Source organism: Poecilia latipinna, unplaced genomic scaffold, assembly GCF_001443285.1.
Source record: "Poecilia latipinna isolate Pla-1442-1.1 unplaced genomic scaffold, P_latipinna-1.0 Scaffold1148, whole genome shotgun sequence".
Taxonomy (NCBI): Eukaryota; Metazoa; Chordata; class Actinopteri; order Cyprinodontiformes; family Poeciliidae; genus Poecilia; species Poecilia latipinna.
The window spans coordinates 181,665-205,590 of NW_015113764.1; the positions used below are offsets into that span (position 1 = coordinate 181,665).

At 41.4% G+C, this 23,926-nt stretch overlaps 1 protein-coding gene across 2 annotated transcripts in view; it reads left to right on the top strand.

The window, feature by feature from the left end:
- LOC106960038 (signal-induced proliferation-associated 1-like protein 1) overlaps positions 1-23,876 on the top strand; it is a 42,282-nt gene extending 18,406 nt beyond the window's left edge. For both annotated transcript variants that reach the window (XM_015052953.1, XM_015052954.1), the window contains exons 2-21: positions 4,952-6,650; positions 7,357-7,487; positions 8,513-8,701; positions 8,855-9,029; positions 9,764-9,867; positions 10,109-10,266; positions 15,395-15,974; positions 17,174-17,448; positions 17,537-17,788; positions 17,895-18,038; positions 18,148-18,299; positions 18,407-18,489; positions 18,863-19,281; positions 19,859-20,074; positions 20,397-20,559; positions 21,770-21,971; positions 22,141-22,290; positions 22,897-23,014; positions 23,237-23,315; positions 23,399-23,876. In XM_015052953.1, the coding sequence (XP_014908439.1) occupies positions 5,162-6,650; positions 7,357-7,487; positions 8,513-8,701; positions 8,855-9,029; positions 9,764-9,867; positions 10,109-10,266; positions 15,395-15,974; positions 17,174-17,448; positions 17,537-17,788; positions 17,895-18,038; positions 18,148-18,299; positions 18,407-18,489; positions 18,863-19,281; positions 19,859-20,074; positions 20,397-20,559; positions 21,770-21,971; positions 22,141-22,290; positions 22,897-23,014; positions 23,237-23,315; positions 23,399-23,542 (5,223 nt within the window). In that variant the 5' untranslated portion in view covers positions 4,952-5,161 and the 3' untranslated portion in view covers positions 23,543-23,876. The remainder of the gene's footprint in view (positions 1-4,951; positions 6,651-7,356; positions 7,488-8,512; positions 8,702-8,854; positions 9,030-9,763; positions 9,868-10,108; positions 10,267-15,394; positions 15,975-17,173; positions 17,449-17,536; positions 17,789-17,894; positions 18,039-18,147; positions 18,300-18,406; positions 18,490-18,862; positions 19,282-19,858; positions 20,075-20,396; positions 20,560-21,769; positions 21,972-22,140; positions 22,291-22,896; positions 23,015-23,236; positions 23,316-23,398) is intronic.
- The last annotated feature ends 50 nt before the right edge of the window (positions 23,877-23,926 follow it).

A 23,926-nucleotide genomic window follows, 5' to 3' on the forward strand; every position in this document is an offset into this window, starting at 1 on the left:
ATAATTAGAAATAGTTTCACAGTTTTTCCATCACCGACTTGACTGTCAAGAGTTTGAAGTGTCTATTTTATTTCTCCTCTCTCTTCCACTTGAAACCCTGGCGGAGTGGTTTCTAGATAAAAGGAGGGGAAGGATATCCTGCTGGATATGATGGCAATGAATATACACTGGCACTCCTCCAGAACTGTCTCTTCTTGTAAGGCCTACAAGTGAAATTTCCTTTGCCAGTAGTTTGCTCTGCCCTCTGCTTACTGAGCTGTGTTGCAGAGACAGGAGAGGGGCCCAGAGAGGGGCCCAGAGATGGGGCAGAAGCAGCAGCACATCACAGGACAAAAGGTACCATAAATGTTCACACTGGATTGTAAAGCTCCTCCCCAAGCATTTCATCTTACATCCTTCCTATTTGCAGCTGATCATGAATAGATCAAAACTCAATTGGGAATTAGTATAAAAGTTGCCACAATCAGTGCTGCACTTCTCTCTTGGTTATTGCCCAAACATGTCCCAAGTCTCCTCTCACTCACCCAGGTCTCTTCCTTAAGTGAATTACGTAGAATTGCGGTCGGATACCGCTTCTGTCGTTAGACTGCCAAAAAGTCTCCCTGTTTTTTTTTTTTTTTTTTTTAATTCCCTCGAGCTGTTGGTTTCTCAGGTTTGCTCAATAGTACAGGCAGGCTGGTGTGTGGTTTGGTGCCTAATTTTCGAACGGAAGGAGAAAGCAGACAAAAGATTGGAAAGGAGTCAGACAAGACTGAGGGAGTCGGAAATGGCTGAGATTCTCCTGTTCTTGTGGATCTCCATGGAAAACCACAGTTTACTTCTTGCTTCTGAGCACTCCTTAAATGACAGGAAATTGATCTGTGTAAGAGTCACTTGATTTTGTGTTTTGCGTCTTCAAGTTAATATGTTGCAAGAAAGACCAGTTGCGTAACCAAATGACTGGTTATTTCATGTTTTTGTCTGGGATCCTTCACGCTTCACATCTCCCTACTATTAATGGTCTGACAACAGACATTAAGGTATACCGAGGTTTAAGAAGTAAACCTTTCAAAACAGTTAATATTTTTGGTCATATCATATGTATGTTATAAGGTCCTTTTGAAGAGATGACAAAGGAGTGTTCTTCTGCAGCATGGAATCCTCCCTTTTATAGTCTCTCTTATTGATGGAGGAGTTACAATATCTTGTTCACAAGCTACGTCTGGCCTTAAGCAACTAAAACAAGGGGATATTAGATTGGGTTGTCTGACCAGTAGCGCGGCTTCTTATTCTATAAAAAGCAGAATCGCAAAAAGGGCACTTTTTTGATTCATTTTGATGTATCTAAATCAAAATAAATGCTTATTATAACCAAAGTGACCAACAGTATGTTAGATTATTTTAGCAGCAATGAAAATAGTTGCTGCATTTCCTAATAAATAAAAGCAGTTCAACCATGTTCCATTTTTTTAAAATAAATATTGTCAAATTTGGGTAATTTTTCTCCACTTTTTTTCGTAACGTGAGAATCTTATACTACCTCTTGCCTTCTTACTATGTTTTTTTTTTTTTTTTTAAGTTTATGTTTTCTTGAACTTAATCTGGTTCAGGCTTTGCTCACCAGCTCACCAAGGCTTTAATTTATCTGGTCTTCCTGGCAAACCCCATGTACACAGCTGAAGTGAGGTTCCCGTGCCAAGCAATTTTCAAAGACTTCAGTGTGCTGGAATGAGGCCCCAGTTTTGCCCGAGCCAACACAGAGGGACCTTTGTGCTGGCTACCCAATAACCCAGTCGACCCTCAGAGGGGAGAAAGATTAGGAGCTAGGGACAGCCAATGGACTAAATGGTAGGGTGCCTGTTTGAAAGCCAATGGTGTCAGGCAAACAGCCCCTTATCCCATTCAAGCACGCGGTAATTACAAGCTTGTAGGGCAATCCCTTGAATCTTTTGTCAGAGCTTTGGTAACACTTGCCCAGTGTGCTGGGAAACCTCGTTCCTGCTCTGTTTGAAAACCCAGGATGAAGACTCTTTCAGCTGCAGCGTGTTGCCCTTTATCTAAGGGACAACAAGCAGGCCAGCTAGCTCAGCAAAAACATTCCCCACTGTGGAACCCTGGGTAAAAGAAGTTTTTTATTGATGACTGATTTAAGGTTTTCATGTTTCTGATTCATGACGTGATTCATCTGTCCAGCTGAGTTACTCCCGTCTGTCTCTCTCCTTTGTTCCCTGTAATTTGTGTGTTTGCTAGGTCACAAGAAGCTGGAAGGCATTCTGATTAACACACACAGGCTCACGAAGGAATGAACAGTCATCTGTGGCTCATGCTGTAATGTATCTGGAGTTTCTGCTAAGTAGTCAAAGCCTCAATTAGAGGAATCTGAATAAATTCAGTCAACAGGCATAAACAGTCTGGGCATGTTCTACAAAAATGTATGGAAAAATTGCTTAAAGAGACAAGGTTGACAGAATGAGTTAGAACAAGACTTTCTGCCTGTTCTCAGTCTTTTTCTTTTTCTGAACATTGGCGCTTCACTCCTTCACACCACTACATGTTAATGGGGGCAGACACTCAAACATTGCCCCTCTATGATGTTATATTTTACAATTTCTCTCACATTAACATATGCACACATGCAGAATATCCTCCCTAAAGACTTGCGTAAGTATACTCATGTTGGTACATGTTGGTACATGTTGACATCTCTATTAAACCCACAAGATCAAAATTGTACATTCAGATTTAGGCTGATCTACTTGTTAAAATCAATGTTGGTGTTGGTTGCGAACATTTCTTGTTGGGGGAAAAAAACATCTCCTTAAATGCATTTTAAGAGTATAACCAAACTTCTGAGCAGCAATGTACGTATGTATAAAATCTTCGTATGTTTTTGGATCAATATCTGAGTTAGCTGCAAGCAGGTATTTTTTTAAAACATAAAGGTTGCCTATTTGGGGTCATGAAAGGGTAACTACTGTTTAATCGGAAAAACCATAAAGACAGCCTGGCTGTTCAGCATTCAGATTACAGACCTGTTTCTGGGACATTTATGTGTGTCTGTGTGTGAGCACAAGTGCAGTGAGTTGGTTCTGTTCATTAGTTTCTCCCTGCGGACGGCTGCGTGAGGGAACAAGGCAAAACGCTCTGGGACTGGACCTGCAATTTAATTTACATTCCACGATTATTTGCTCACCTAGATTAAAAGGGTCTTTGTAGGGCATGAATATTGTTTAAAATTAATCACGTTTTTTTTTTTTTTCTAATCTGCTCTGAAAACTTGATTTATTTAAATACCCTAAGAGGAACATTGAGTTCTTTTCAATTTCTGGTAACAAAAGCAAAGAATAAAATGAAATAATTCTTGTTTAGCAGATAGAAGATGCTGCAGATATTTTCTCTGTTAATACTTAAAGATGTTTTGCAAAGGTATTAATTTCCATTCACATTACAACCACAAGCTTTATAGTATTTTACTGGGATGTTATGTGAATGACCTAACAGAGGGGGTGCCAGTAATGCACAAAGTAGTGCATTATTATGAGGTAACGTTGCAGTTACAGCTGTAAATCATTTGTGATGTTTCTCCAACAACTTCTCTATAACTCTATAAATCAATTTCTTCTTTGTAAAATAGCTGAAACCTAGTCAGCTGGAGAGTGTCTATAAGAATATCCAAGCTTTGTCACTTTCACAGTTGGATTCAGATCTAGACTTTGACTGGGCCATTCTAACTCGTGTGTCTGCTTTGATGCCCCTTCCAGGTTTTATTCCAGAATTGCCCTGCATGTAGCTCTGACCAGTCAAACACTCTGTGTGAGTTAGCTGAGGATGCTTTGCCTGAGGTGTTTCTAAAAACGGATTCATCTGCACTGCAGAACTTTGAGATTTCTTCCTCCTGTACTTTTAACTTGACTTGCAAATTTATGTTGATACATCAAACATACTGGGCTGTCGAGGGAGAATTTGACTTGCATCTCAATAGTGTACTGTGAAAACATGGCATTTTACAAATTCTTCTCACGTATAACGCTTTTACTTTTTTGACTGAGACATTCTTTTTTGCAACATTTTTATATTTGTAATGAAAACTGATGCCAATGGAGTATGAAGGTGTCTGAGCTGATGGCTTTTGCAGTGCACTTACAGTAAGTGGGTAAAGTGATCACAGGCACAGCCTGGTGGGTTGGAGAAAGCGAAGAGATTTAATCTCTTTTTTTATTTGCATCATTTCCAAATTGGTCCGATTTGTCAGGTAGTGATAGAAGATTTAGGCCTGGCCTGGAAAAACGTAAGCAGAGATTCACCTTCTGGCAGAACAAAATGCAGTTAGAGCTGCAATTAAATGGCTTAGAAAAAAATGATATGCACGTGTTAAAATGGCACAGAGTGTAGATATAAATTCACTTGAGAATCTGTGACAGGACTCCTGTTCAAAGATGGTCTCCATCTAATACTAAATATTGGATTGGTTCACTAAGCACTGAGCCACAATACTGAATACAAGATATATATATATATATATATATATATATATATATATATATATATATATATATTGTTTTTTGATTAATAAAAAATGTTTGATCCTTTTCCTGCTGCTTTGCATTTGTAAGGTACATTTCTCTAACTTTGAAATATCTCTTACCACTAAAGAGGAATACCATTTTTAACATTTAGTCCTGCAGACACATTTTCAGATTAGATACTTGTACATGTTTTAGACATTTTTGTGGAAATTTTCAGATTTTTTTTCAAACAACAATATCCCTATATTTCATATGCTTTTCACAACCATGTTATAATTGTGTCTATTTGTTAACTTGGATGTAGTTTTTTGCTGACAAAGATTTCAATAGTGGTAGAAAGCATGTGTGAAGATAATTCCTACTTCAAGATTTCAACATCACTGCTCAAATTTCTGTATTGCTAATTTTTCAGCAGAATCATAACATATATTTGTTTGTTTTTCCAGGGTTCTGTGTTAGGAGTGGAGAAAATGCTAAACATCAGGACTGCTGCAGCTGAGGAGGCAGTATGCAAGCTTGAGTGCTGAGGATATCTCTTGCCTCTGGACTTGTTGATCCCAACATTCATATTTGCTCATGAGGTCATTGAGTAGCACCCAGTCCCAGAAGCAGCCATGCCCATCTGCTAAGTGCCTTTAACCTTTGGCACTGATGTCATGACCAGCCTGAAGCGCCCACCGATGGAGTGCACGGTTGGAGGCTCCATTCCTGCCACCAATGAGTTTTACACTGGCCATCTGCGACCAGTCAATGGGGGGGCTTTTCCGGCCCGAACAGACAACTACCATGGCAGTGTGAACACAGGGATGCCTAAAATGGGGGTTCGAGCTCGGGTGGCCGACTGGCCCCCGAGAAAAGATACTCCAGGAGCACAGTGGCACTCGTCTGGCGACACTGGGGCTGGCACCCCATCTGTCATTAAAAGTCACATTAAGTTAGGCTCTGTTTTGAGCCCTCATGACTCCTCTATGCTTCGCAACATCCACAACACCCTAATGAGTCGAACACATGCACCGCCAAACAGCTACAGCCCCGACAACCGTTATTTGACCCCAGGTTACAGAGGCCCTGCGCACAAAAATCCTCGACAGAGACGTGTCCGTCAACGCAGTAACAGCGACATGGCCATCAGTGAAATGGAGGGCAGCGGAGATAGTGGAGAAGACTGGGCACCATCAGCGGGAGCTAAATGTTCCCCTCTTCATCGGGAATATGGGAGCACATCATCAATAGATCAACACGGAATCGCTAAGGACAGTTTCTTTGAAATGCTGAAGGGTTATCAAGAGGACAAGGTGGACCAGCGCAGCCCTGCTCCAGAGAACTTAGAAGACATTCTGAATGTTGGGATAAAGCTTCAAGAGCTTCAGGAAGATGTCACAGATGGATACCTGCTGAAACCCAGAGACAGGGACAAGCCTCCGAAAAGACGCACCAAATCTGAAACGGGAGGGGAGTCCATATTCCGGAAACTTAAAAATGTACGAGGCGAGTTGGACTCTCCGAGAGCCGGATCCGACGTGGAGGACAGTCGAATGGAGGATGCACCTCCCGCTCTAAAGCCCTGGGTCTGTCAGAAAGGTTTTGCTCACTACGACGTTCAGAGCATCCTTTTTGACCTCAATGAAATTACTCAGCTTCGACAGACGGCAGGAAAGAGGAAGAACATCACCACCGGAGCGTCCGCTGCTGCCGTAGCATCTGCTACCTCCACTCTGTCATCCACCCACAGCCTGCCTTACAGCTCCCCAAGTGGCAGCCAAGAAGAGCTGAGCTCCAGAGACAGCCCAGGCTTGGACACAGGAGACGAACAGAGCAACGAAATGCTGCTGAGCTGCCCCTGCTTCCGCAACGAGATCAACACCGACGGGAGCGGGAGGCGGCGGCTGGGCGCAGGTGGGCTAGGTGGGACTGGGTATCATGGACTTGTGGGTGGTGGAGCAGGCAGCAGCAGCTCAGGAAACCTGACTGGAGAAGGACACCTATATGAGACATCTTTGAGCACACACTGCACTAATGCTGGAGTAGCTGTTCTCGAGGGACCCAAGGAGGGACCGAGCACAGTCAGCGAAAAGGGCAAACAGTACATTGTGGAGCACGTGGATCTGGGAGCCTACTATTTCAGAAAGTTTTTCTACCTTAAAGGTAAGAGGCAATTATAGTGCAGATTATGATGCACTTGAACTGCTCTTTTTGTAGGTGAGTGATAGAAAAAAATGTGCACATGTTTGAGTTAATTCAAATCCAGTCATCGAGAGCTGGTGACCTGCGGCTTTCTGATGAGTCAACACACCTGAGTCAAATGGCTGAATCACCTCAACAGTATGCAGTCAAGTTCTCCAGAGCTAATGACCTCATTATTTGACTCAGCTGTGTAGAAGCAGAAATGCATCTAAAAGTTGCAGGACACTGGACTTCAAGTCCTGGATCATCGTCATATAGACAAAGGGTGTTCAAAGTCAGTCTGTTAGCTCCGATGTCCTGCATGTTTTAGTTCGGTTCCTGGTTCAACACGCAGGTAGTTACTACCTTCTCAACAAGTCAATGTTCTGCAGACGTGTTAATGAGCCGTCATTTGATTCGGGTGTGTTGAACTATATAAACAACTTTGACTTGTCTGATATAGAGGGAAAATTATTCACTTTCCAAATTAGTTGAAGTCATTTTTCCTGGCAAATACAATGTTCAACACATTAAACATGGCAAATTATCTCTCTGGTGCCAAGGATGAATTCATAAATCTTGCGACAAACACTTGAAATATTTTGCTACCTACAAACTAATGATGTGCTTCAAGAGCAGTGATGCTTAACATGCTGTTTTTGGACATGTGACACTTCCTGCACCTCAGAGCACTGGAACTACTTTGGCATGGACGAGTCTCTGGGTCCAATCGCCGTAAGTCTGCGCAGAGAGAAGCTGGACGAGGAAAAAGAGCGTGGGCAGCAGTATAACTACCGCATCATCTTCAGAACAAGCGAGGTCAGACTTGCCTTCAACTCTTACAGCACACTTCTTTTTAATTTCCAACTAAATTTTAATAATGCAGACTTTATATTCTTATACTCACTAATTTTGGTATTTAGTAGCAAAACTTTAATTCAAAAAAAGCCTTTTCTGTAATGCATTACAGTCAACTTGTGTATTATTAATTATGGGTTAAGGTTTTTTTTCATGTTTAATATAATCAACTAATTAAAGTTGCGTTCTTGTTTTTGTCCTTTCTTTTTTTTTTTTTTATTATCATTATGCAACCTTCCCTCAAGCTATTCAGGTGTCTACTTGATATTAGCAATGTGTGAAGAAACCTCAGGAAGTACATGCATCCGCTAGCCCTGAAGGCCTGTCAGCAACCTAAAACTATCGTGTGAAGAGCTTTCAATTAAATATAATACTTCCTTAATATGAGAGTTTGATTCCACTCCTATGGGGAAATCGGTTTATAGATTTAATGTCTTGCACTCCCACCCAGATAGAATACAGACGCATATAGAAACTTTTTATTGTGGATTGTTCCAGGACAGGTGCATGTGATTTAAACTTCACAGGTTTGACTGAAGCAACTAACCACCCCCCCAATTCCTCATGTAAACATTGGAAACAGTGGCCCATTGTAAACATCAGCTCAGTGCAGCGTCAAGCTTGCAGGGAAGAGGGAGTGTCCGTCTGTTCCAGCTGCTAAGATAGCTGGGTGATTGAGTTCAGTCCCACGAGCTCAGCACAATGCACACTCTGTGCTACAGAATGATTGGACAGGCCGTCTCACCTCTTTCACCTCTTTCATTTTGTACTTACCCAAAGATTTGAGTCAGAATTGCCTTTTTTTTTTTTTTTTTGCAATATTGACTTTGAAGTTGGTATTAGAAGCTCTGCAGACTGCACTGTTGTTTATTTCTGTTGTCAGGGACGGCCTGTTTTCTCTGAAGTTCAGAGCCTCAATAATACCTGAGGTGCATTCCTTATCTCTCACCTCTCTGTAATCTTCCTTTGCGTTTCTTCCCATCCAGCTGACAACTCTTAGAGGTTCTATATTGGAGGATGCAGTGCCTTCTACCTCCAAACATGGGACCACAAGAGGTCTCCCCATCAAAGATGTACTGGAGTACCTTCTCCCAGAACTGGATCTGTCCTGCCTCAGACTGGCACTCAACACCCCTAAAGTCACAGAGCAGCTGATGAAGCTGGATGAACAAGGGGTAAGAGGATGACGCATAAGATTGCAAAGATTCCACAGATGGAGTTTGACCACTGCAAGGAATGTCAGCCATAAATTCACTTTGATTTAAAAATCACCTAAAAATTGCTTTTTGAGGTTGAAAAAGTGTGAAATTTTTGTGTCTGGTCTCCAGCTAAGTTTTCAGGTCAAGGTAGGTGTGATGTACTGCCGAGCGGGACAAAGCACGGAGGAGGAAATGTACAACAACGAGACCGCCGGCCCCGCCCTGGAGGAGTTCTTCCAGCTGCTGGGGGAGAAGATCCGCCTCAAGGGTTTCACCAAGTACAGAGCCCAGCTGGACACCAAAAGTAATTACACACACTGCATTGTTTTTGGCATCACATACAAAGGGGTTTCTATCTACAGGCCAGCAATACTGACCTGTAGATTAGCTGTAACACTGAAGTGACTTTTCTGCCTCCCAGTCACCTCTGACCTGTTGAAGCTTCTTTAGTCTGAGACTCTTTATTTTTGTCTTGCTTTCCTCCATTTCATGTGACCTTCCTTCCTTCTTGTTTCTTTAGATTTCAACACATGCGGTGCCTTTCAAATGTATTCAAACCCCTGGAGGTTTTACAAATATTTCTCCTTTCAGACACAAATGTTTGTGTATTTTATTGGGATTTTATGTGATGGACTAACATGAATTAGTTGGCATTTATAAAAGAAGCTCAGAAGTTTGTAGGTGAATAGACATACTGGAGACCATTTTTTGCTCTCTGGAACTCATTGTGAGTCGTCTTGGTTTCGGTTTGAACTGAGATGTAAATATTTTCCTAAAATGATTTGAATTTCCTACACTTTCTAGTGCTTTCTTTGTGTTGTTAATCAAAAAACAATGTACAGGATGCAAACGTTAGAGAAGGCAATTTTCCCGGAATGAACATTAATTTTGATTGGCTGGCATTTGTTCACAGCTCACTATTGTCTACTTGTTTGTGCTATGGCGAAAGTGCATCCTGTGCACAGTGAGTGCAAAGCGCAAATGAATGGCAGCAATATTATTATGGTTTTCAATTCTGCGTTTCCATTCTTTCTGCAGCGGATTCAACTGGCACTCACTCCCTGTACACTTCATACAAGGACTACGAGATCATGTTTCATGTGTCCACAATGCTGCCTTACACACCCAACAACAAACAACAGGTAAACATGGAGAACACGGATTGTATGCAGTATATTGTTTTGTCAGGAAAATGTCTTTCTTTGGAGACAAAAGCTCCACATAAATTTTCAGGGATGCAGAAGATTTACAGAACCCTGTTCAGCTTTAATGAAATTATTTGTTTCAATTTACAAAAATGTGCCACGTGCGCGTGTGTGTGTTTTAACTTTAATTTCAGTCAAATCTCAGTTTCAGTCAGTGTAATCTTTGTTGTTCTTCCAGCTGCTGAGGAAGCGCCACATTGGGAACGACATTGTGACCATTGTGTTCCAGGAACCGGGAGCTCACCCTTTCACGCCCAGAGCCATTCGGTCTCACTTTCAGCATGTCTTCATCATTGTTCGGGTGCACAACCCCTGCTCTGACAGCACGTGCTACAGGTGGGTCCTAGTGGCAGATTATTAGGGGATAAGTTAAGATTAGATTTGCATCCGAGTAATTTTTTAAATATGATTATGCCAATACCTAAAGTAAAATATTGAAAACTTACATATTATATAGAGTTATTTACACATAAATATCTTTTTAAGCATTTAGTTTATAAAAATAAACTAATAAAAAATTCTGTTCTTAAAAAACTATGTAGTAAAAATAATTGGGAAAAAGCCTATTTGAATATTGTATAAGACATTCTGAAAAAGGATATTTCAAACAGAAATGTCAGACTTCTGAAAACTATATGTTAATTTCTATGTACTTACCACTTGGTTGGGCCTGGTGTCTCTCATCTACTTCTTGACAATGCCATTGATTCTCTATGGAGTAGAGGTCACAAGCACAGTAACCCTCTGGTCATTGAACCAGCTTTTGGTGCCTTTGGCAGTGTGAGCAGGTGCAAAGTCATTCTGCAAAAAGAAATCTGCATTTCCATAAAGTTTGTTATCGGCGCATAGAGTGCTCTGAAATTTCCTGGTAGACGGCTGCAAGGACTTTGGACTTGATCAGACATAGTTGGGCCAACAGTAGCAGACGACTTGACACCTCATATAGTCAGTGACTGGAAATTTCACTCTGATCCTCAATCGGCTTGGATTTCGTTCCTCTTCACTCTTGCTTCAGACTATGGGACTTTGATTTCTAAATGAAAAGAGGACTTTGGCCTACTAAACAACAGTTGAATCATTTTCTTCTTAGCTTGTGGTCCTGTCTCTTTTTCAGGAGTGGCTTTTATTTCTGTTTGTGCTGTTTTCTGAAGCACTGACTCCTGTTATGCTTTTTAATTGAATGGCTTTTTCTACAAAATTCTCTCAACTCTGCACTTATACCAGATTCTACCAGATTTTCCTTCCACTTACTTTTTCATTAATATGGTTTGATACATCACTCTGCGAACTGCCAGATATTTCAGCTAAGTTGTAAATTTAGTAGCTTCTTGTTGGTCTTCACTTTGATTGGATAAGCCATAACATATTATTTTATATAACATTCATATTTAACAAGAAATTGAGTTTTGTTTTTAAGTTATAATCATCAAAACCAACCGAAATAAATGGTATAGATTATATCACTTAGCTGTGTATTGATCTATATGAGTTTAACTTTTTGAATTTGAATTTGTGCAGTGAAAGTAAAACGGCAAAGAAGATTAATCCTGTTTTCTCTTTCCACTGAAGTAGAGGAAGAATTGTTTACAGTTTTAGTTGGCTAGTCTAACCAAAATCATGTCTGACCTATCTTTTTTATGTCGCCTTAAATGCCCCCTGTCCCACTCAGTGGTAGTAGCTGTCGTTTTAGTTCAAGTTTTTGCAGTTGCATTAAAAGAAAAGCATTGACTGCAAGGCATGAATCAAACATAAAAGCTTTTTGCATCACCCTCTCCTTGTTTTCACGGATCGTGGGCTGCTTAAGCTATATATACCCATGCACATTTGTTTGATTATGAACAAAGACATTATTTCTGCAGTAGCTGTCGAATCGATGTTTGTTCTATTCTGCCGGCTTATTCTTGGCTTTGCGATGATGATAGACCAACTCTTTGCTTTTATCACTAACTCAAAGCCACCTCACTGCATGCACAAATATTATGCACACATAGTTGCTCTCTGTCACTCCGTTAGCCCCATTTCTCCATTTTACCACCTCCTCATGCTCACTTGCACACAGCACATACAGTTACACACTTCCCTGCTTGCACACTAATTTACTTGAAGGCTCACTCTTCACACACTGGTACAAAACAGCCTCCTTCCCTTCTCCCCTCTCCTCCTCCCCGGCTGCCACTTTGCCTCTGGGCTGCATGAGCCGAAGTGGTCTTAAGGAGTTAGTCCCATGCACATGAAGTGCTCTCTCCAGCCGCTCATGGATGTGAGTAAAGAGGAGCGTACAGAGCAGGGTTTTCTCAGATCTCACGGAGTCCACCTCAGGGGAAGACGGGTCAGGCTGGTCTTCGTTTCCCACACCAGGATTATCATTTTTAACCTTTATTTCTGTGGGGACTGTTTTTTTAAGCTATTGTATTCCATAAACCAGTGGATATTTTATGATTTTTTTTTTTTTTTTTTTTTTTTTTTTTCTTTGGGCTCTTTTTAGAGTTAATGTCTGGAATACTGGTTTACCTTACTTGCTATATTTAGATACAAGATATAGAATCCTGGAGGACAACCCAGCGACTCCACCCAGAGTAACTAATACTGTCAACATCTGGCTTTTGCTTGGATCATTCAGGACTTATCTCAGATTGTTTTTGCAAAGTTTGGGCCTGGATGTTCACTGATTTCAGCAAAAAACAACAGAATTACAAGACTTTCCTAAAACGTACTGATTATTTTAGGGTATTTTTCTGGCTACGTAAATCAACTGACTTATCATCGCTTCATCAGATCGTATCATTGCTTGTTTGCAACTGCACTAGATTTTAAGGATATTAGCAAAAACCAGAAGAGAATGGTGCCCTATTGTTGAAGAAAGAGGTGAGTTATTGATTAGAGATGCACTATTCCTTCTGTCAAAAATGGTAGTTGGACAGATTTTTATTGATTGGCACTAATCGACTGATCAATATTTTTCTCTTCTATTCCAACTTAAGAGCCCCTGCCTTTTTGGTCTTTAAACTTGCAAACCAACACTAAGAACTTTTATCTAGTTTAATAACAATGGAGTCACATGACTGAATAGACAAATAGGGATAATCATGTAAAGTTGACCTGTTTTTGCTTCTGTGTCTATTCTTTAGTAAGCAATAAAACAGTCGGTCAAAATCAGAATCAGCAAGGAATTGTCCTGAAAAGTTTGATCACTGCATCTCCAATCAGGGACTCTGTAATTTTTCAGTGCTTCCTCTGTCAAAGAAACTATAGCACATTTGTTTCTGGTTTTGTTAGTTATAGTTAGAAAAATAAAATCAGTCAAAATTAGAATTGGCAAATCGAACTCGTATGAAAACTGGAATATTGTCATTTGCTTGGAAGAAACAATCTTGATTGGTGCATCTCTACTCAGGAGGTTCTTTTCAGATAAGAATGTTGAGTTGTGCATGTCTATTATGATTTATCTTAATAATTTACTACAACAGTTGATGAACAGAGTGTGAAATGCTTAGTGAGAAGGGTCAATGCTTTCAGTACATATTGGCCAAAGAATTAAATGACCTGGAGACACACAGGAACTACATGATAGTCAAAAAACACCAACTTAAATAACACATAAATTAAGCTGAACCTACAGAAGTAATTTTCTTTTGATTCCTGTACCATAAGTCTATTTATGGTCTTAAAAAGTTAAACATTTTCTGAAACTTTCTGAAACCCTGATGTTATTAATACTTTATTAAAGTAGTTAAAGCTGTGCAGTTTTGCTGATTCAGTGAATTGATTTTGCTTTACTAAGGCACAAACTGTCGCCTCATATGCACTTACTTGAAAATATTTTATTTTCATGAAGAGAGTTTTTTTTTTTTTCACGCAAAATTTTATTGAAGGGTATTTTCCAATCTCTGTTAATAAGGAGTTTGTTATGATTTGTTGAGTCACACAGTTAATGGTCTGTTGTTGCCTGCTGCTGAGATTTGGGTAATGCTTTGGTCATATTGAGCCAGTACAGCGCATTAGAGGAGTAAGTGGCCTAAAGCCAGAATGCTGCTAATCTGCTGCTTTCAACCGCTGCCTCAAAGTCATACGAGGCCAGCAAGCTGGATTGCATAAGCAGATCTTTGAGAAATGTAGGTTGTTTGTCTGACCGCTGTGCTCATTCTACATACCACGGTATTGCAGATCATAGCAGGCTGACAGCAGTGGAAGCTGGCTTGTCATCTGAGGTAGAATGTGTAGTTTTTGTACGTCAAGGCGAGTAAATCGTGGTGTTCAGGCATTGGCTGTGTGATCAGTTTAATGGGGTGAATCAAGTCTTGTCAGGATTGTCACATCAGCTTATCATATACAGAGTGTTGCTTTTTACTACTGGTTAGCTTTTTGGTTTGCAAGCTTCTGAATGTGTTTGAATCCCTCTCTTAGGAAGCAAGTAGAGGGTCAAACATGTAAGTTGAAGCAAATCTCTCCTACAATGGTGAAGCTATTTGATTGTGAATGAAACCTCCTTTTCCTGGTTTTGTGCCAAGGTTCCTGTCGACAACAGGTGTCGGGGAATGTCACACAAACCTTCTCACCAATTAATAGCAATTTAACTCCATTGTTGGAACTGGAGCAGTGGAGGGAAACAGGAGGAGGAGAGTTCTGTAAGAATTTAACACCTTTCTTTATATTAATTAAATAGGTCAAAGGCAACACTTAATAGGAAACAAACACGTCAACACTATGCCTTTGCAGGACATTCCAACTTTTCCATAAGTTAGTATGTTAAAACACAATATTCAATATTTTAATTGGAAGAAAATTCATAGTTATTTTTTTATACAAATAAAATCAGAGAGAATTTGTTTTAAGACTTTAGTAAGAGGCCAGTTCAAACTGGCATATGGCAACAGGAAACACTTGACTGCATTGAGTTGCTGACTTGACAGCAGCCCCTCATTCTGAGCAAACATGTGGTGACAGAGGAAAGGAAAACTCTTTCAGCTAGAAAATGCCTCCAGCAGAATCATGCATCATTTTTCTTTGAATTTGAGTAATTCGCTTACATTTACTATAATTTTACTCTCTAGTGTAAAATGTTCCACTGGTTTTCATTCCCCCTGCACAGAGATGCGGTCACAAAATGCAGTCGTATGTACTCCTTTGTGTTTGTGGTTGTAATGTGACAAAAGGGGGAATGAATGCATTGTGCTAATAACCAGTTTGGTGCCTGTTTTTCCACTTCGGCCGTTTTCACACAGTGTCACTTTAGTTTCATACTTTGCTATATGTTGGGTGATTGTATTTAAATAACTTATTTACTATGGATATTTATAATTTATTTATTTTCTCTTCTTTGCGCATCGTTCATTTCATTCATTTATTTGTATTATCAAATATTTTCTAAACGGTACATTTTATAGGTTAAGGCCATTTTATTTTATTTTATTTTAGAAGTTCAAAAAAAAAAGATCACCCCTGCCTTATCTTTTTCTACCTCTAGCGTTGCCGTCACCCGTTCGCAGGACGTTCCCTCCTTTGGTCCACCAATCCCAAAGGGAGTTACCTTCCCAAAGTCCACTGTTTTCCGGGATTTCCTGCTGGCCAAGGTCATCAACGCTGAGAACGCAGCGCACAAGTCGGAAAAGTTCGGCGCCATGGCAACGCGCACGCGACAGGAGTACCTGCGCGACTTGGCGGAGCGGCACGTGACCAGCACACCCGTGGAGCCTGCTGGGAAGTTTCCCTTCATCTCTCTGGCACATAAGCGTCGGGAGAAGGTGCGCCCGTACAGCGGGGCGGAGCTGCGTAGTCTCGGGGCCATAACCTGGCAGGTTCATGCCGAAGACCAGGTAGCAGGCGCTGAACGGGAATGCCTGCTGGCCATTTCAAATGACTTCATGATCCTGCTGGATCAGGAGGCCAAAGCAGTCGTGTTTAATTGCGCCACGCGTGACATCATTGGTTGGTCGACTGGGAGCCCCGCCTCACTGAAGATCTACTATGAGCGCGGAGAGAGTGTGTCGCTTCGGTCCATCAACAACAACACTGAGGACTTCGGAGAGGTTGTGAAAAGACTGGAGGTCAGTGAGTGATGTGGTTTGGTGCCTGGTACTTAATTTAGATGGCAATTGAGATAATTTTACAAATGAGGAAACTCATTAAAAAAATCTGAGCAATCATCGATTCTCTCTGTATGTAAAAACTAATTTCTTTGCATGACTGCATGCGTTGTTGAACAGTTGTCAAACATGCCGCAGACATCACCATCCACCAAAAGAAAAAGAATTATACTATTGTATTTAGAATGCATTTTGTTACCTTCCTAAAATAATGGCCTAAGAGTCATTTTTGCCTAAATCATCTTTCGGCAATAAAAGGGATCATTTTTTGGCAAAAAATTATGTAGGCCATTATTATAGGATGGTGATGATTTAGAGTTTTGGTAATGTGTTGCCAATTTACTAACAACAGTTATAGATTATGTTAGTGAGGTCATGGCAGAAAAGAAGGCACTTTTTTTTTTTTTTCCAGAAGCCAGTTACATGATTATCAGCTTAAATTTATGGAACAAAAATAATTTTAAAAAATGATGTATGGCATGTGAATATCAATAGTAAACTGGCTTTTTTTTGTCTTTAGGAATAGAACCACTTGCCTTCAGAGAAAAGTAGTAATTTTTTCCCACGTCTGATCTTTGTGAAAACACCCCAAATTTGGCTTTATAACCATATTTATAAAACTTAATGAGATTTATGTAGTCAATCTACACATTATAAAAGTTGTGGTTTTAAAATTTACTTGAGAAAATATTTTAATTTGAGTGTATTTCTATTTGACAACTAAATGCCTTATTCATAAGAAATGGGGTGAAGGCTAAGAATTTAATTTTAAATCTTTATTTATTTTGACGTGTAGCCACTTTTTCCTAATTTGTGCCTCTTACAGCTATTAAGAATTTAGGAAAAGCTGATTAAAATCTTATAGTACTATTGTTGTTATTATTATAGCTACATAGAGACATAGTGACCAACTATACAATATCCAAACGTTGTTGTGTTGACTCCATTATAAATCCTACAATGTATGATTTCGTCACTATGTTTTGCATGCCAATGAATTCTTCATTTTAAGCAGTGACATGTCCCTCCAAAGTGAGGAACAGGGACAACTAAAAATTGTTATATTTTGAAAATGTCCATGCTTATTCCTTCATACCTTGTCCCTGTCATCTATGTATGTCCAATGTAACACTCACCACTTACCACTGCCTCCTCTGCAGCTGTTGACCAAAGGCAGCCAGACCACAGAGATGACTTTGCGCCGGAACGCCTTGGGCCAGCTGGGCTTCCATGTCAACTTTGAGGGCATCGTAGCCGAAGTGGAGCCATACGGCTACGCCTGGCAGGCTGGGCTGAGGCAGGGCAGCCGACTGGTGGAGATCTGCAAGGTGTCTGTGGCCTCGCTGTCCCATGAGCAGATGATTGACCTGCTCAGAACCTCTGTCACCGTCAAGGTGGTCATTATTCCACCACATGAGGACTCCACTCCTCGCAGGTGAAATATAAATGTTTAATTTAATTTCAGACATGTATAAATATTTATTCAGTGTCTTAACTTGGAGTCCTCTGTGTGCCGACAACAGAGGCTGCTCTGAAATCTACCATATGCCCCTTGTGGACTACAAGAACCACAAAGAGGGCATGCCCTACGAGTTAAAGTTCCCTTTCCGGCCAACAAACAACAACGCCAAGTGGCCTCGCAGCTCATCCAGCCCTCGCTCTGCCGCCGCAGGGGGGACATTGATCAAGGCGCCGCCGACAGACTTCAGTGACCGCAACAGCGCCGCCATTCCTCGCAGTGTGTCGAGCGACGGTCGGCCTCTCAACCCGAAAAGGTCACAGGATGGATATAAATCTGTTACGCAATACATCGGACGTGCTGAATTTTATCTGTCTGTTTGCAGCATATGTCCTTAATGTCACCCATATGTCCACTTGTAGATATTCCCCAGGGAATGACAACTACGCTCTGGCATGCTCCATTGTGATGGGTCGCACGCTGCACAGCACAAACTCGCCCTCTAACCTCTCCTACACCGACACAATGAGTTCAAACCAGTGGAGGCAGAAGCCTGTGCCTGACGGGTGAGCCTGTCTGCCGACCGAGACACGGAATTCACCGACTTCTTTTTGTTTTGCATCATGGCCTGTGGCATTATGGTGCATTAAATAATCCTCCTGTTGTCCTGTGCAGGTTTAATAACAACTCCCAGTCGCCTGTCACGTCTGTGCGGCAGGTGGCCACTGATGGAGTCAACGGAGTCAAGGTGTGTTCTGCTGTTGCATGGTCCAGACCTGCGGACAGCGACATCGCAATCAGGATGGACATTGCCAAAACTGGCTCAGGTTGGGAAATCCTCAGAGATAAATAAATAAATAAATTAATTAATACATATATTAAAAAAAATTCATGTTTTGGGAGTTTGTTTTATTGATTAACTTGTGTTTTATAGATACCGTAGTTTCAAAGGTTGTGATTCCTCGGCTCCAGCATTCAGATCAGAGCAGCCGCCTGTCTCCGAACAAAAACACCAAGGTAACCACCAATCAGCAATCACTGCGCTGCATCTTTAAGGCAGAGTTTAAAGATGCCTCTTCCTTTTTTCACTTTTTGACATAATGCAAACACAAACTACAGTGTATTTTTAGGGATGATTAAGAAACAATGATCCCAAATATTCATTCTTATAAAACAAAGTTTACAAATAAAAATGTGAGGTACTGCATCAGAAGAACCAGTGTTTGATTCCTTCTAATGCTCACAACCAACACTGTTTGTGCCAAGGGCAGGCAGGCAGGATTAAAATATTGCTACGACCTGACTATTTCAATGAATTGAGCATCCTAGTTTTTTTTCTCCTCTACATGAGCTGATGCGGACTATTTTACTTTTCCTCCTTTGTAAACAGGCCGATGCGCCGTATTCGTCCAGCCAGTCGAGCAGCAACACCTTGTCCAGCAACGCCTCCAGCTCGGCGCACAGTGACGAGAAGTGGTACGAAGTCGGCTCGCGGTCCGGAGCGCGGAGCGACCTGGAGCTCAACGGCTACCTTCAGGGCACATCCACTGACAGCGGCATCGACGCCACCTCTTTTACCGCCACCCAGAGCAGTACGGCCTCCTCCACCGGTGCCTTCAGGTCCAAGGAAAAAATCCCCTGGCAGGACGAGGTGGGAAGCTGTGAGAGAGCCTCCACCACGTCGCCTCCAACACCAGACTCTCTTGTTCCCGCCGGAGGCAGTGAGATATCGGCAAAGAGCCCAACCGGCTTTACAGTGGCTCCTGATGGCGCCGCATACAGCATGAGTGATGCGGCGTCCCACTCCAGGTGGGCTGCCGTTCTCTTTTTTGGTGTACATCTCTCACTTTCTAAGTAAACTGGTTTCTTGTGGTGCATATATGACTTGCATAGTCCTCCTCATGAAGGGCGTAAGGTCTGGGATTTATGCAGAAAGAGGGGAAGAGCGTATTTGTTATATCTGTCATAGCTCAGCACTGCTCCCTCTTCTCTAAATCCTCTTCCTTTTGAATGAAGGAAAGCTATTTTCTCCTTTCACTCAGACAGAAATAACTCTCTTCCTGCAGACATCTTGCTGGCGGTTGAGTTTTATAACTCACACACGCACACAATGAAATTCTCACTTTTCTAGACTAAGAATAAAATGACGACATGAGAGGAGATGGGGCCCTGCTTCTATTTTGACAGTGACGTGACTCTGTACCATAATCAAGGAGCCTTCAAAATATATATGAAACATTACGCATGTAGGCCAAACTATATTAATTAACTATGCTTCTGTCATTCAAATGCAACATGCGCTCACATTATGATCGTTTTCACAGGCTTAAGCTAATGCATTCAACTATGTTTACAAATGTTTTACGTCTGTGTCTCAACGCTCCAGCTCTGTCAGCTCTGGTCACTCAGAGAGTCCAACGGGACAGAGCTGCAGCGCCTCGTCACCACAGAACGAAGCAGACCTGTCACCCACATCCCAGAATCCCCAGTCCCCGGGGACCAAGAGCTTCTATCCGCGTCAAGGAGCCACCTCGAAGTACCTGATTGGCTGGAAGAAGCCTGGAGGAACCGTGAACTCCGTGGATTTTGGCAGCACTCGCAAGTAAGGCAGAAAATGATTTGTTTTTAACTGGTACTTTAAATGTGATGAACAGTTTTTAAAGTCGATCAACAGCGCCCCCCTGAGGCATACCCGACTTTTAACCCTGTTTTAAGGCAGCGAAGGATCTGTATCTTCAGTTTTTGTTATATAAGCTTCAGGAATCTTATTTTGGGATCGTATCCACCATCATGGCTTGTTGATATGGCTTCTTCTAAAGCTTTTACCTTATTAGTTTTGCTTATTTAGGCAAGTTTATATGTTATAAGATGTTTCCTGACAAAAACTGTTTTTTTTTTTTTTTCTTTTGTTTTTTTGTCTCCAGGCGCCACCAGAGTGACGGCCTGCTTGGTGGTCAGCCCCAGCTCAGGGCCAATCTCCGCGGCTCCCAGTCTCCCCAGCGCCAGACTGCCAAATCCAGCCTGGAAGAAGACCTGAAGAAGCTGATCACTCTTGACAGCCCACCACCTACAACAAATGAAGAGAAGGTAGCAGAAAATCAATCTATTTGAATCCCTGTGCTAAACATTTAACTTAATAGTAATGATTTAAAAATTACATTATCTCCTGTTGGTTTGTAACCAACATGGCTGGATTGCATGAATTCAACAGAAATTAAGTTAATGGATAAACAGATTTTATGACTTTAAATGGCATTGAATAAACAAATTGTACATAAAAAAACTAAATGATGAAGTTATTTGGCCTCATTTATCAAAAACGTGTAACTAGGTGCAGGAATGCTCAAGTTGCATTTATGGAATCATGTCTGCGGTGGCCAATCTCGAAATGACCAGTCAGATGTTCACATATTGTACTGAGAAACACGTCACACCTCTATTGATTAATGGCTAGGCCTCGGAAGACAACCGCAGTTCCAGTTTATTCTGCAACACTGTTTTAAGCACAGGAAAAAAATAAATCCTGATTTCAACATATCCTGCCTTCAAATATGTAATGTTTGATAAATTAATGTGTTTTTTTTTTTTTTCTCTACCATTCTCAATTATGTCAAGTCCAGATTAGGAAAGTTTGTAATATTTTCTGCTTAGTCTCTGGTAATATTCACCTTACTTTGATCAATTCATGGCATGTTAATGTAGTCGGCCTCTCTAATCTTTGAAGAAAAATTATTAATGGTAGAGACTCTGTTTGAATTCTCGCTAGAGGTCTTTCTCCTTCACTCTATCTTCCTCCCACTGTCCAAGACATTAATATCTGGTTCATTGAAAGCCTTAAATTATTGCTTGGAGCAAGTGGAACAATAATGAAAGATGTTGACATCTCAAATAAATCTTTTAATGTAAAACTAAATGACTTTAGGTAGTGGGCAGATGGTTTAAATAGTAAACTTGATGCTGATATTAATAATACTAAGCAGTCTGACTCACCTCACACAGTTTTAATCTATATAACAATAGAAAACAGTATTTATTTTAAATATTGGCATTAATTGTATAGAAATGTTACTAAATATATTGGAAAATATCTTCTAAAACGCAGCTGTAATCAGTACCAGTGATGTTATAACTAGACCACATATGTAATTCCTAATGCCATATTTTCTGGTCATTTACCAACATTCTGGAGCGACTGACAATTCTGTTTAACGTTGAAGTCATTTTTCCAGTTCATCACCTCCTGGCACTGATTTTGTGACTCCTGTCACTCTCGATCTGTTTTGGTGTCCGTCTGAAGCCGTTGTTCCCAGGCCCTCCTCCCAGCCGCCGCTCCCTCCAGAGGACGCTGTCAGATGAGAGTATTTACAGCGGACAGAGGGAGTCCACCTCCAGTGGACAGTGTGACACATCCGCTGACCTTCTCTTCACCTGCTCCACCATCCCACGCTCGCCCACCGTCCGGCACGGTCCACGTCGCCGGGCATCGCACAAATCTCTTGGTGATTCTTTTCATTCGACAGCAACACCTGAATGTGTAATTTGTTGTGATGTGGATTTACTGAAGGTACAAACGAGGTTTCTGGGTCAGTTTCTGTCTTCAGTTTGTCACGCAGGAGCAGCCAAGCGAGAAGTCCAGAGGGTTTTAATCTCCCTTTGCTTCACCCCCAGGAGACTTGACCGCCCCAGAGAGCTCAGAGCTGGAGCAGGAGATGAAGAAGCAGCAACTGCAGGATCCTGCTCTGATGCCCCTGCCTGACACCGGAGCAGACGGCCCGCTGGACTGGGCTCACCTGGTGGACGCCGCCAAGGCCTTTGAGGGCAAGTTTGCATCTTCATTATGTTTAAAATTAGATGTGGAATAACTGACTGAAGAACATAGAATAGAAATGTCCTTTAAAGTACAATTTCTATGCAACAGCAGCAAAGTAACAGGCAAAAACAGATAGCACTAAGGTAGAATATAAAAAATAAGAATGGAATAAAAATACTGTACAGAAAGGACAACATTTCAACATAACTGCAATATAGCAATAAAAAATACTCCAGTCCACAGGAACGTGCAACTGAGTTGGTTAATTTAAAAAATAAAACCCAAAAATTAAATCTAAAGCTGATTAAAACAATCTGGAAAAAGTATATAATTAGATTTTTTTTCGAAGTTAATATCTAAATAATTCCTTATCTAAAAGTTATATCAATGTATATACCCATCCTCCTATATAGTTTGTGCAGTTTCCATGTGTTAAGGCTGACAACTGTAAAACTGTGTGCGGTAAAGTGTTTTTTTTTTTTTGTTTTTTTTAAACTGGACTCTGAACCCGTGAAATAACCCAGCTGTTATTTGTGCTTCTGCCAGACGAGGGCACCACTACTTAACTTTTCTTCTGCGTTCACATCTAACAGCACATCGTTTGTGTTTTCCAGAGCAGAGACTGGTTTTCCTAGCAGCCCAGGAGGAGAGCTCTACGGCTGAGAGCACATCAGCTGCCAGCCCCCAGCAGGCCGAGCCTCAGGCGGCTCCACAGAGACAGCCGTCACCCGGGTAAGGGGTCTCAGGTCATGGCAAGACGTCAACGTTTGTTTTATTTCCCTCATTTCCATCTCTGCTGACACCGTGGAAGACCCGGCACACTTCCTTCCAGTCACATACTGTTGCAGCTAATGACATCAATTAGTTTCCTTTTGCTGGCTGACTGCACACTTATCTGTAAAATCAACAGTTAGAGCATCGGGTTATTAATTTCCTGGCTGTCGTGTTTTACAGAGAGATTCCGCCGTGTTTGATGGGTAAGTTGAGCCAGTTAGAGTCCATGGTGAAAGTGCTGCAGGAGGACCTGAAGAAGGTGAGCTACATAACCTAATGGTGTTTCTAGTATTGAAGAAAAGGAACACGAGATGCTCACCTGTATTATTTGTTTAATATTAGGAGAAAGACGCCAAAGCGTCACTGCAAGTCCAGATCCAAAGCCTGCGAGAGGACAACCAGCGTCTCCTGGAGGAATCCTACAGCGCCTCAGCCAAGCTCAAGAAATTCACAGAGTGGGTCTTCAACACCATCGACATGAACTGATGCCCGCAGACGTCAGCTGCTCTCCACTGGGATGTTAACCACTACTGAAGCTGATGTTTGTTTTCTATGTTGGTCTCCTTATCAAACCAGCTCCAGCATTACTTTACATGCCATCCTACTTGGTCTGTAAAAAAACAAAAGCTAATCATGAAAACAGCTAAAGACTCAAAAGGAGGACGGAGAAAACGAACAGTTTGTGTTAGATTTTATCGGCATGCACTCCCCTCCTGGGAGTACATACAATTATGTAATGCTTTGGTGGCATCCTTGCATGTTAGAGAAGGAAATGTTGAAACTAACCTAAAGGGATATAAAGCTTCTGACCCCGTTTACACTGCTGATCAGAAGTTTACATTCCTTCATCAAGAAAATGGAAGTCATGTT